Source organism: Macrotis lagotis, chromosome 8 (assembly GCF_037893015.1).
Source record: "Macrotis lagotis isolate mMagLag1 chromosome 8, bilby.v1.9.chrom.fasta, whole genome shotgun sequence".
In the NCBI taxonomy this organism is placed as follows: Eukaryota; Metazoa; Chordata; class Mammalia; order Peramelemorphia; family Peramelidae; genus Macrotis; species Macrotis lagotis.
Window position 1 is genome coordinate 179,175,309 of NC_133665.1, and position 12,474 is coordinate 179,187,782.

General features: G+C 41.8%; 1 protein-coding gene across 7 annotated transcripts in view; it reads right to left on the reverse strand.

Annotated features, from left to right (window-relative positions):
* BMPER (BMP binding endothelial regulator) overlaps positions 1–12,474 on the reverse strand; it is a 372,292-nt gene that overhangs the window by 249,859 nt on the left and 109,959 nt on the right. For 4 of the 7 annotated variants that reach the window (XM_074198930.1, XM_074198928.1, XM_074198934.1 and 1 more), the window contains exon 3: positions 1,953–2,052. The exons of the other annotated variants lie outside the window; for them this stretch is intronic. In XM_074198930.1, the coding sequence (XP_074055031.1) occupies positions 1,953–2,052 (100 nt within the window). The remainder of the gene's footprint in view (positions 1–1,952; positions 2,053–12,474) is intronic. 7 annotated transcript variants of the gene reach the window in all.

Below are 12,474 nucleotides of genomic sequence, written 5' to 3' on the forward strand. Positions count from 1 at the left end.
GGAATGTTATCTTATTTGTTCCTCACAACTACTCTGGGAGGTAGGTGCATTATCAATACCATTTTATAGCTGAGGAAACTAAGGCAGGCAGAGGCAAAGTGACTTGTCCAGGGTCTCAAATGACCAAGCAATAACAATAGCAGCAGCAGCAGCAGCAGAATTGGATTTTGTTGAGGAGTACTTTTTAAAATAGGATGATAGATTTAGAGCCTTGAGAAATAGACAACATCTGGCTCTACCCCCTTGTTTTAGGGATTAAAAAAAAAGAGGTCTAGAGAGGGCAGATGAACCATCCAACATTATAAAGGATCATAAAGTTGAATTTACCATGGAGACCTTTTATTCTAACTGCCTCATATATGAGTGAGGAAGCTAAACCTCAGAACAGTTATGTGCCCAAAGTCACATAAGAAGTGAAAAGTAAGATTTGAACTCAGGTCCTCTGCCTCCAAATATGAAGCCCTGTATCCAAACTTCAGGAAATAATGAATAACATAAGAGGGTAAGTCCTAGAACCCTAGACCTAGGATAGACAGGACTTTATATATCTTCATTCCAATTCATAGTAGCTGTATGAACAATAGACAAACTATGTAACCTCTTTCAGCCTCAGTTTCCTTGCCTGTAAAAAGAAGATAATGACTAATCCTCCTAGAGTTGTTATGAGGATTAAATGAGAACAAGAATTTAAAGTGTTTTGCAAACTATAAAACGCTGCATAATGGCCTATCATTATGATTATCATCATCATCATTATTATTAATTAGGAGAACATTCCAGGCAAGAGAAATAAGTACCAACAAAAGCTCAGGACTGGCAATAAGCATTGCAAGTACATGAAGCAGCAAGGGGGCCGGCTGGCCTGGAAATAAAGGGTGGGTTATTGAATAAGGTGACATCAAGAGATCAGGGAGGTGATGACTGTCTTTGAGAATCAAGCGGAGGAATCTGGATTTCATACTCATTGGAACTAGGGAGATCTTGACGTTTCTGAGTAAAATAAGATAAGAGGAAAGCATCGATGAATGGATGTAAAGTTTCCCTTTTTGCCACTCCTCACCCTATCCTACCCTAGAAAAGTATTTGCCAGTTTTTGTATTTGTATGTATATTTGCCAGATTTTATTTACCTATTTGTGAACTTGTTTTCTGCAATAGAATCCAAGCTCATTGAGGGCAAGAATAGCTTTGGTTTTGTTCCAAAACTTTTATAGGCATTTTTTTAGGTTTTTTGCAAGGCAATGGGGTTAAGTGGATTGCCCAAGGCCACACAGCTACGTAATTAGTAAATGTCTGAAGCCGGACTTGAACTCAGGCCCTCCTGACTCCAGGGCCCGTGCTCTATCCACTGTGCCACCTAGCCTCCATAATAGGCATTTATTAAATGAATGAATGACTGAAGGGAATGTAAGGAGTCAGGGGATTCAATTCAGTTCAATTCATTAAATATCTGTCATGTCCCCACTCCTGAAAAGACAGTGAACACAAGGCTAGGGATAAAGACGAAAATATGACAACCCCAATTGTCGCCATGGATGCTACTTGGGAGAAAGATGGTGAAGAGGGTGAAGGCACAACTTTATACGTAATAATAATGATACTAATTAGCATTCTTATAGCACTGATAACTTTTGAGTTATTATACTAAGCACTTATTAATCCCATTTTACAGATAAGGAAATGGAGATAAGTTACTTGTCCAGGCTCACACAACTTATTAGAACTCAGGTTCAGCTCTGTCTACTAGCTGCTGATAATTAAATACAAGGGTAATACAGAACACTACAAAGTTATTGATGGGGAGAGAGACAAAGTCTTGGAGTCAGAAACCCCCCCCCCCTTTAATCATGTCCCTCATTCCCAAATTCCCACCAACAATTCATCTGCAGAGGAGGAAGATAGGGTGAGGAAAGACTGCAGAGGCCAAACAAATAGACCCAAGAAAAGTAGCACCTTTGCATCGTTCACAGCAGGTTCCCCTCTGCTTAACAACCAGGGCGCAGTCTTTGGAGAACAGTGGGCACTTCTCTCGTTTACATGTCACTTCTTTATTCTAGGCAAAAAAAGACAGAAGACATTTAAAGTCAAACTCTAACATGGATACCAAGGTTCTTATAGATAAGGATGGCAGGCATGTGGGGGCTGAGGGGGTGGGGGAGAAGTGAAGTGTTCAGGCATCCTCAGTCCCACCTTCTATCCCATTCTCATCTTGTCAAGAAACTACCAGAAGCAAAATGGTATCCATCATTGGGGAAAGGGCAGGTTGTAGCAAGTGGGATAATGAAAATACTGGACCAAAAGAGATGATGAATGGGAAGAATTCAGAGAAGTGTGGAGAGACTTCCCTGAATGGATGCAGAGTGGAGTCAGCAGAGCCAGGCAAACAAAATACACAATTAGTCTAATGGTGTACATGAAAAGATCAATAAAATGATCCTGAACACTGGGTAATGGTAAATAGCCAAGCTTGACCTCAGGGAAGAGAGGAGAAAGTGTCCCTCCCTTCATTCATTGCCAAGATGGAGCCTACAGGTGCAGAGCATGATGTGTCTGCTCAGACCAAGTTGGATGGCTTTGCTAAATCTTTTCTTTTTAATCCTTATTTTAACGGAAGAGTCTACAGATATGTGTCAAGGGAAGGGGGTATAAAATTGGAAGCAAATGTGATATAAAAACAAAAGACATAAAAACCAAAATATTATTTTTAAAAATAATCCCTATACTTTGTGCCAGATCAAATGAGATATTTGTAAGGTGCTTAGCACAGGGCCCAGCAGATAGTGAGTGCTTAGTAAAAACATGCTTCCTTCCCTGGGCCTAAGTGTCCTCATCAGCTTCCCTTACAGTTCTAGGAGCTTATGATCCTGGGGCCTCAAACTTCTAAATGATAGAAAACTAAATGTGGTGAAGTAAGAAAGAGAAAAGAAAGAGACAGAGAGAGACAGAGAGAGACAGAGAGAGAGAGAGAGAGAGAGAGAGAGAGAGAGAGGTGAGAGAAGGAGGAAGGGAGGGAGGGAGGAAGGGAAAAGAAATATAGAAAGAGAGGGGGAAGAAGAAAGGAAGGAAGAAGATTAAATTCCTTTCAATGAGAGAAAATGGAATTATTTGAAAGAAAGGGTAGGGAGGAAAAACAGAAAAATTTGCCTCTTTTAGGGGACCTCTGACCATGATAAAATGATGCTGGGGGGCATGGGGGAAGTGTGATTTTTTCCCATGCTAACATTACTTTTTCATAGAGTATAGAAATGATAATATTTGTCTAATCTGAATTTCTGCCAATTAGGGTACCTGGTCCAGGACTTCCTCTGGAGAACAAAAATATTTGCCCGCAACAGTCCAACAGCCCAGCCGTTTAAAGTTCCAATCCAAATATCAGCAAGTATGGAACTCAACAGCTTCCAAAAGAGGAAAAAACACCACAACCAACCCAAGACACATTGGTCAGGTTTGTAGAGAATGACAGCCCCAGGGCACTAAAGGATTCTTGTCAATGAAAGTAGGGAACATTTCATTTCCTGCCTGAAAGGCTCAAATGCCCATGTATGTATGGACATACAAACACAGACACAAACATACGTGTGTATATGTAAACATATGGCTTTACAGATTTCTAGATATAAGTATATAAAGGTTAAATAGATATGTATATGTATTTCTCTCTTTCTATATCTATTATATATATAAAATATACAGACTTTAGTCCTTCAGACACTAAACTAAGTCTTCCATACCTTCATAATATATAGACATATGCTAACACATACTCAGACATATATATGTGTATGTGTGTGTGTAAATATAAAAATATATAAAGGCTAAAATATATCTGAATATATGTATGTATGTGTTTCTATCTATAATATACAGACTTCAGCCCTTCAAATAGTACACTAAGTCCTCCATACCTTCATTAATATATTTCTGCACAGACACATAGCATGGAAATAAATGCATATATTTCTAAATATAAATATACAAACATTAGTCTCTCTACATATAATATACATAATTTAACCCTTCAGACAGTAAACTGTCCTCCATACCTTCATTAATATATTTCTACACACACATACTCTTATATATACATGATATTGGCCTGTGTGTGTGTGTGTGTGTATGTCTGAAATCTGATAAGGTCAGTAAGCAAGCTGTGTATGGACCTGTATGGACATTGTGTACACAGAAAAGTAATGCTTGGCCCTGACAGCATGTACTTCTAACAGGATGGCAAGGAATATTCTAATGCAAAAGGTACTACAGGCTTCATGATGCCCATTTTATGGATGAGGAACCTGAGGCAGATGGAAGCTCAGAGATATGCCTGGGGTCACTCAGCTGGTTAAGTGTTTGAGGCTCTATATGAATTCAGGTCTTCCTGCCTTTCGTGCTCTAGCCACTGGGACACCCTGCTGCCTCTTACCTGTAGGCTTAAAGGCTTTGCAAAAGGTTTAAGACTGACATTTAAATTGCCATCTAGAAAATATTTTGAAATTTTCAGTGTTTTATTCACATTGCCTTTCAATTGTCACAACAGCCCTATGAGGTAAACAGGTAAATCTATTATAGATCCATTTTATAGATTTGGAAACTGAGGTGCAGAGACTTGCCCATGGTCATAGAGCAACTAAGTCAAATGGATGATATTTGAACCCAGTATTCTTGACTCTAAGCCCAACACTCTCTCCACCGCATACAAGCTCACACACTAAAATTCTAATCTTGACCTCCAATTTCAGGTTGGCTTAAGTTCCTAAACCTGTGTCTCCCAACTCTGACTTTTGCTGCCACCCATATGTATATTGAAGAAGAGGTATTGATAATTAACTGCCCATATTGAAATCAATTTAATTGAATTTCACCTTTATTTAGCACTTACTACATATAAACAGCCTATGGGTTGGAGATGGAAGAAACATTTGCAGTGGACCTCCTCTGGTGAAGCTGGTAACTTTCCCATTCCAATGGTGCAAAAGCAGGTGACTGATAGTCCAGTTGACCCTTCTTTTGCCCATTTGTAATAGAGTGAGCACTGAAGGACCTGGGCTCTCCCTTTTCCTAGCTTCTTCGTTTTCCCTTTCAAGCTTTACTTCTGTAGGCCTCAGTGTCCCCACTTGTAAAAGAGAACACTGGACTAGGTGTCCTCTTGGAGCCCTGCCATCTCTAGCTCTGTGAGTTTCTGATTCTCTCCCTTTCCAGGAAAAACTACCCTGAGATTTACGGCAGATTTATTTTAGACCAGGCCCACTTGGAAAGATATCTCCAATACTAGACTCCAAGAGGCAAGAAGGAAGGTCATTCTAGGACAAGAATTATACCTTGCTTTATTTTCCTCCTCTTCCCACTCCACTGCAGTTTCCTGGTCTGGATGCAACAAGTTTTTGGAGTAGATTTTCATAGATTCCAGAACCAAAACTCATTACCAACTTACAGGGAGGTCTCTTGGAAAACCCAAACATTAACCATCATCCAAAGTCAGCCCTATCATTCAGGGAACTGGGGCTGTTTCACCTGGAGAAAAGAAATCATAAGGGGACTTTTCAATTCTCTGAAGGGCTGCCATGTTAGACATTGTTTTTATTAACTTTTTTGAATGGTAGAGAGATACAAAGGGTGAACTGAGGCTAGACGTAAGAAAAAAAATCCTAGCATGAGAACTACTTCAAGAGATTTCTTCTTCCTGAAGGTCTTTGAGAAAAGTCATTCTTTCAGGACCATGGAAAGAGATTCTTACTTAGATAGGAGTGGGACCAAATGGCCTCTGAGGTCCTTCTGAAATTTTGTACATTGCTTTGGAGCTGCCACAATTCCCCAAGGCCCAAAGAACACCAAGTTAGGGGGAACCCTCCAAGTGCCTATAAGTTGAGAGGTGATGTAGCTAGAGCAATGGCATCAAACTCAAATAAAATGCTACAGGTCTCATATTGATTTAGTTTTTTGGCGTTTTTTTAGGTTTTTGCAAGGCAGTGGGGTTAAATGACTTGCCCAAGACCACACAGCTAGGTATTATTAAGTGTCTGAGGCCAGATTTGAACTCAGGTACTCCTGACTCCAGGGCTGGTGCTTTATCCATTGCACCACCTAGCCACCCCTTGATACAATTTTTTAATGTGATATCATCTATATTTTATTGTATTTTAATTCATTTTGTTAAATATCTCCCAATTTTGTGTTAATCTGGTTCAGGTTGTGTTCAGGAGTATGGTAGGACACACACTGCAGGGCCAATGTCAATACCTTTGGAGATTTGGAGTAAAGTCAGAAAGCTCTGAGTTCAAATCAGACCCTTTGTTAGCTTTGTGACCATGGGCAAGTTGCTTAATTCCTCTGTGTGTATTTCCTCTTTTATTAAAGGATCTAGTTCAAGTCCTACCTTAGATACTTATAAGCTGTGTAACCCTGGGCAAGTCACTTAGCCTCAGTTTCCACATCTGTGAAAGGGGGGAGTGATAAGAGAACTTATCTCACAGAGCAGTTGTAAGGACCAAATAGGAAAATGCATGCAAAACATTAAAAGTGTATATAAATGTTAGCCTGTATTATACCCATTGCAAAGTAGATAAAAAGCAGGCCTCAGAGCCGGGAAGACCTGACTCCAGTCCTGCCTCTGATGCATATTGCCTCAGCGACCCTCTAGCCACCTCACGAAAACCCTCAGTTTCAGAGAAGGTGCTGATCTGCATGGATGGAAAGACTTCCCTCCACTAGGAGGTCACAGGTCCAGTCCACACCCCAGTGTTATCAAGTATCATGCAGGTCCTGTTTTGAGCCCAAACTTGAGGTCAGTCCTGGAAATGCCATCAGATGCTTTGTCAAGGGTCTTGACAGCAGAAAAGTTCTCTTACTAGAGTCCCATAGTGAGGGAAGTCACAGCCTGGGAGCTGATTGTACCCAAGAGACACACTGCTTTTAGATATTTAAAAAAAAATTTGCTAAATTAGAGAACTGGGAGCCAGTCAAAATCCAGGACAGCATCCCTCGATCTATAATAAATAACTTGTAATTACAGCTCAACACAAAATTTATTTTAACCAGATGGCCTAGGGAGTCACATCTGGATGGCTTTATTTATTTATTTGTTCCCTGCCTTAGTGCACACACCAACACCCAAAGTAAGACATGTTAATAGAGCTAGGCTCTGCTGTGGTTGGTGGTCAGATGACACCTGCATTGGGTATTTCCCAAGAAGAGTCCGAGGAATGGAGAAGAGTTGGACCGTATCACTCATGACCACTTGGCCCAGATGTGAACAGAGTCAGAGCCTTGAAACTTGGGAGAAATGGGAAAAGAGGATATGGAGAAATTTCAGGAACATGCCAGTGTCCAGGTTTTCCTCTTAGTCTTAACTGAGCAGTGGGGTATAAATTGAGAAGTGAAAGGGACTACCTCATTCAATTCCCTCATGTTACAGAAGGGAACTCAAGTCCACCAACTTCAAAACTCTTCAAAACATAGAGGAATACCACTGAGATTAATTAACACCTTCTCCTGGGCTTTCCCACAGGGCCAACCTCTCTTTTAACAGACCACTGTTCAGTGTGTGTGTGTGGGGGGGGGCAATGTGGCCTGGGAGACACAACCTCCTCTGCCTTCACTTGGTTTCTTCATTTTGTCTCTGCCCCTTCCTACTGGGAGACCTTGGGCAAATCTCTTTGGATCAAAGTGTCTTCATCTGGGAAATAAAGGGCTTGGGATAAGATTACCCCTAAGGCTCCTCCCAGATCTTAGAACCCCTAAACTGCCAGATGTGATGTTCCATGAGCCGGACGTGAGTTCCATGAGAAAAGGTTCCAGATTGGGGGTCTGAGGACCAAGGCTTAACTCACCACTCTTCCTTTGTTACATTATGTAGTGGGCACTTCTTGGAAGTGAAGTGTCCTCTCTAAGAGGTTTGGACCAGGTGACCCACAAGCTTTCTCCCAGCTCTAATTTATGAATCGATGAGGCCAGGATTAAATGTGGGAATGCCCCAAGGAAAAGGGAGGAAGCAAAACTGACCTGAGATTTCTAGCCTGGGTGACCTGGGAGGGTGGCACATCTTGAATAAAAATAAGGATATTGAAAAGAGTAGGCAAGGAGAAGAAGGGGAATCAAAACTTCAGAGAGCAAGTGAGCTCAAGCCCTCAGTTTTACAAAGGCAGAAGCTGAGGTTAAATGATTTTTCCTGAATGAAACTGTGATAGAAAGGAGGGGCAGGACTTGAGTCTAGGTTCCCCAATGCCTCTGCCTCTACATCTCTCTGTTTCTCTGTATTTCTCTGTGTGTGTGTCTCTCTGTCTCTCCCTCTCTATTTCTCTCTCTCTCTCTCTCTCTCTCTCTCTCTCTCTCTCTCTCTCTCTCTCTCTCTCTCTCTCTCTCTCTCTCCATCTCTCCAGCTCCAGTGTCTATGATTCCAGCAGCTTCCCTCTGACCAACATACCTGGGTCTCCTCCTCTGAGACAGAGGCTGGGAAAGGTAGTGGCTAGATCCCATGCTCCCCCGGGACACCCACTGCCTTTATAGGAACTTCCATTCATGTTGAGGAACCGTTATAATAAAAGCAAAATAATTCAAATGAGCTGTCTTATGAGGCCATTACAAGTCACTAGGAAATGGAAAATTTTAGCATAGGGTTTTCGAGGCCAGGAATGCTGAGCCCTCGGTTTTTGAAGGGGGGAGACAAGGTGCCCATGTCCACCTCCAAGCCTTCTCTACCCAAAGTACTAGAATAGTGCCCTGGGAATGGGCCCTAAGCTGCTCCTCTGGAAGCTAGTAGAAACCTAGGGTCTGAGCTAGTTGGTATTTCTGCCCCAGTCCAATGGGCAGCCCACTGTATGTCTTCTTTTTTCCATAAGCCTTTTCCCCTGGATTTGCTCCTCTCTGAGCCTGGCCCATGTATCACCCCCATCAAAGCTGCTCCAACCAGCTAGCTAGCCCTGGAACAGGGACCCCCAAAGGTGGCCTCCTGTGGTCCTTGCAAATGAAGTGCCAACATGGAAAGGGGGAGGGGCAGAGAGGAGAAAACAAAATCTCTGAATGTCTGGCAAGGCCGCGGCCCAGGGCCTCATGCCAAACCACAGCCCCGGCCAACAGCCGGCAGCCTCCAGGATTTCCCTCCCTGGCTTGCCTGCTCTGGTTGAGGCCAGCCACTGGGTGGCAAAAAGGACCCCTCTTCTCCAGGGCCCACAGGTAGACAAAGCTTCAGATTCTAATGAGTCTGGTCTTTGGGATTTGGGAGAAACACCTTCCGCAGAACTCATGGGACCCAACTCTCTTGAAACAACTTTTTTCTAAACAAGGTGAAGGGTCAGTTCCTAATGAGATACACAGCAATGCTTACACCACAGTCCTGTCAATGTTCTTTCAAAGGGTTTGTCTATAGGTATTCTTTTTTTTTCCTTTCTAATGGAATATGGAAAGTATTGTCTAACATTTCGTTTATTAATATAAAACCAACTAAAACTTTGGAGAGAAAACAAAGAAGTCAGGTAATATAATAGATGACATGAGGGTGAAGAAATGTCAACAGATGGAAGAATGGGTTGTTGTCCACAAGGCGCCACCATCACTGCCTTAAACTATAATAAAAAATAGTTTCTCTGCTTCTGTATAACTCCATCTCTGCTTCACAAGGATAGAAAGGAGATGTGTCACTTTGGCAGATGCTGGGATTTTTTTTCCTTCATTCACAGTTTTTTTCTAAGTAACTGATACATTCCCCCCTCTCCCAGTACTTCAGTTATTCCTCCCTTCATCCATAGTTTTTTCCCCCATTAAAAAAATTAAGCAAATTCATCCAAGAAAGGGTTGCAGAGTGGTCCAGTGGAAAGAATATTTAGTGGCTTGAAAGTCCCAGAACTTGGGTTCAAATTCTACTTCTGACCCTTGGTTATTTATCTGACCTTGGGCAAATCACTTAACTTCTCTCAGTCTCAGTTTCCTCATTTATAAAATGAGATCCTGAGTTCCCTTCCAACACTAAGAGTGACAACAATAGATAGTATATGACTTTGTCCAAGGGAAGTGTGCTGTTATAAGAACCAGCATTGTCCATTGACCTGAATTGTGTTGCCTTTGAGAGTTGCCTCTATTTATATTGTCATCACATAATGTCCAATTGGAAAGGCCTTGGGGGTACCTCTAGTCCAACTTGTGACTGAGCAGGAGTTCCCCCCCCACACACACACACACACAATGTCCCAGACAGGTAACCACCTGCCCTTTACTTGGAAGCCTTGAGTGAAGGGGGAATTCACTAGCTCCTGCCTTCGCTTTGCAATAGCTCCTATTGTTAGGAAATCTTCTCCTGAATCAAGCTTAAATACACCTCTCTCTCTAACTTCCATTCATTGTTTCTTAGTTCTGCCCACTAGGACCAGTAGAATGCGTTTCACCCATCTTCCTCCAATTACTTAAATATGGCCAGCAAGCCCTTCCTAAATCTCCAAATTAATCAGCCCTGGCTCCTTCAACCACATGGCATGGATTCTAGGTCTTTTACCATGTTGGTTGACTCAATTGGATTCTATCTGGATTTTCAATGGCCTTCCTAAAATATGTCACCAGAACTTCAGTTATGGTCTAATGAGGACTGTCTTCCCTACTCCCAAAGGCTAGATCTCTCCTAAGGTAGCCAAAGATCCCATCATCTTTCTTGGATGCCAATATAAGCTTCATATGGACTTTGCAGTCCACTAAGGAAAGCCTTCAGAGCATTTTCACCTGGCAAAGAAGCCTACATGATTTCAACATCTGTGTGGGAAATCCTTTTGTTTGGTTAGAACCTTTTAGGCAGCAATTTGTTCTAATGAGTCTTTTTTTTTCATTATGAGAGCTTATGCTTGCCACTGTTTTTCGTTACATGACTGTGAAGACAATAGAAGTCACATGGGAACTTAGATTTATGAAGCACCAAACAAGTGTGATTTCACTTGAAGATGTAGCCAGCTATGAGAGAAAATTTTCTGGCGAAGCTCCTCTGTTCTGTCCCCTTCTCCTGTTTTTGTTTGTTTTTATCAAACACATTATTAAGCCATATGCGAGTTATTCAATTCATAATGATTATTAATTGTTGATGTCTCCTTCATTGTCTTTCTTTTACATAATCGTTCCATCCTTAATCTTTTTTTAGACTCTTGGAATCTTTCTTTGAAATATCATGAAAATGGTTCGTGAAAGCATTTTGATTTTAGACATCTCCCTACTGGAATGTTCTTCCTTCTTTCTTAGGTCAACTTCAGGATAGAAGGTCACTTATCTCCTTCCATGCCACTATTCTTTCTCATATTACACAGCAAGTTCTGAAATGAGTAGTGATTCTACCATCATGGCAGATGCAAATAGAAGAATGTCTTTTGCCAGTAGCCAGAATTTTGGCACATTGAATCACATTGGGTTTAAGCTATCACTACTCCTATAGATGATTGAAATACCCTTTGAACCAATTTAGAGAAATCAATGAACTGAAAGCCTGGTGTTCAAAGTAAATAAGGGTTGGCATAAAAGAAAAGACTGTGTGGCAGGTGATGAATTTATTGAGGAAGATGGAGAGGGACCTGGAGGCCCCAAGAAGAGAACCACAAGGGTCTGAGTAGGATGGAATGAAGTTCCCAGAAAGGAGAGATGGTGGATGAGTGAAGGCTGTCACTGAATATTTTGTCTTTTGTTCTGAATACCCACATTGCTACTTATTTTCTACTGTGTGTCCCCTGTGAGCCTCAGTTTCTTCATCTATAAAATGAGGATGATAATAATAATGCTCACTTAGAGGTTTGTTGTGAGGATCAAATGAGAGAAGAGATATAAAACACTTTGAAGACCGTAGGGACTATCTAAATGCTAGTTAATGAGTCCATTAACACTGAAGCTTAGGAATGCTTAGTACAGCTACAAGACAGAAAGGAAGATGGAGACAACAGCTCATAGCTTCACTGACTAGAATTTGGAGCACATCTGACCAGCTTCCATTTTACAGATGAGAAAACTGAGGCCAAGAGAGCGACAATACTAGATATTTGACTTGGAGAATTGTGCTCTCCATTTAGAATAAGATGTTCATAAAATCACAGGATTTCAGAGGTGGAAGGAGTCTCAAGGGTCATGTTCTCCTACCAGTACCCCCCCCCAAAAAATACATTCTCTCATCAATAAAGAGAACAAGGAGTCATTCAATCATTGCTTTAAAACTTCCAGAGAGAACAAACTCCATCCCCTCCTGTGGCAGCAGCCCATTCCAATTTTAGACAGCTCTAATTGTGAGGAAGTTCCTCCCAACATCAAGTCTAAATCTGCCTCTTTGCCACTTCCGCCCACCGCGCCCACTTCTGCCCTCCAGGGCCAAACAGAACCTGCCAAATCCCTCTTCCATGTGACAGCTCTTCAAATACCTGAAGACAGCTGCGAGTCTTCCCTTCTCCAGGCTAAGAATCCCCAGGTCCTCCAATAAGCCCTTTTTGAAGTGGGGCAGACCCAATGCCCTTTACCACCTGAGCTATCCCCC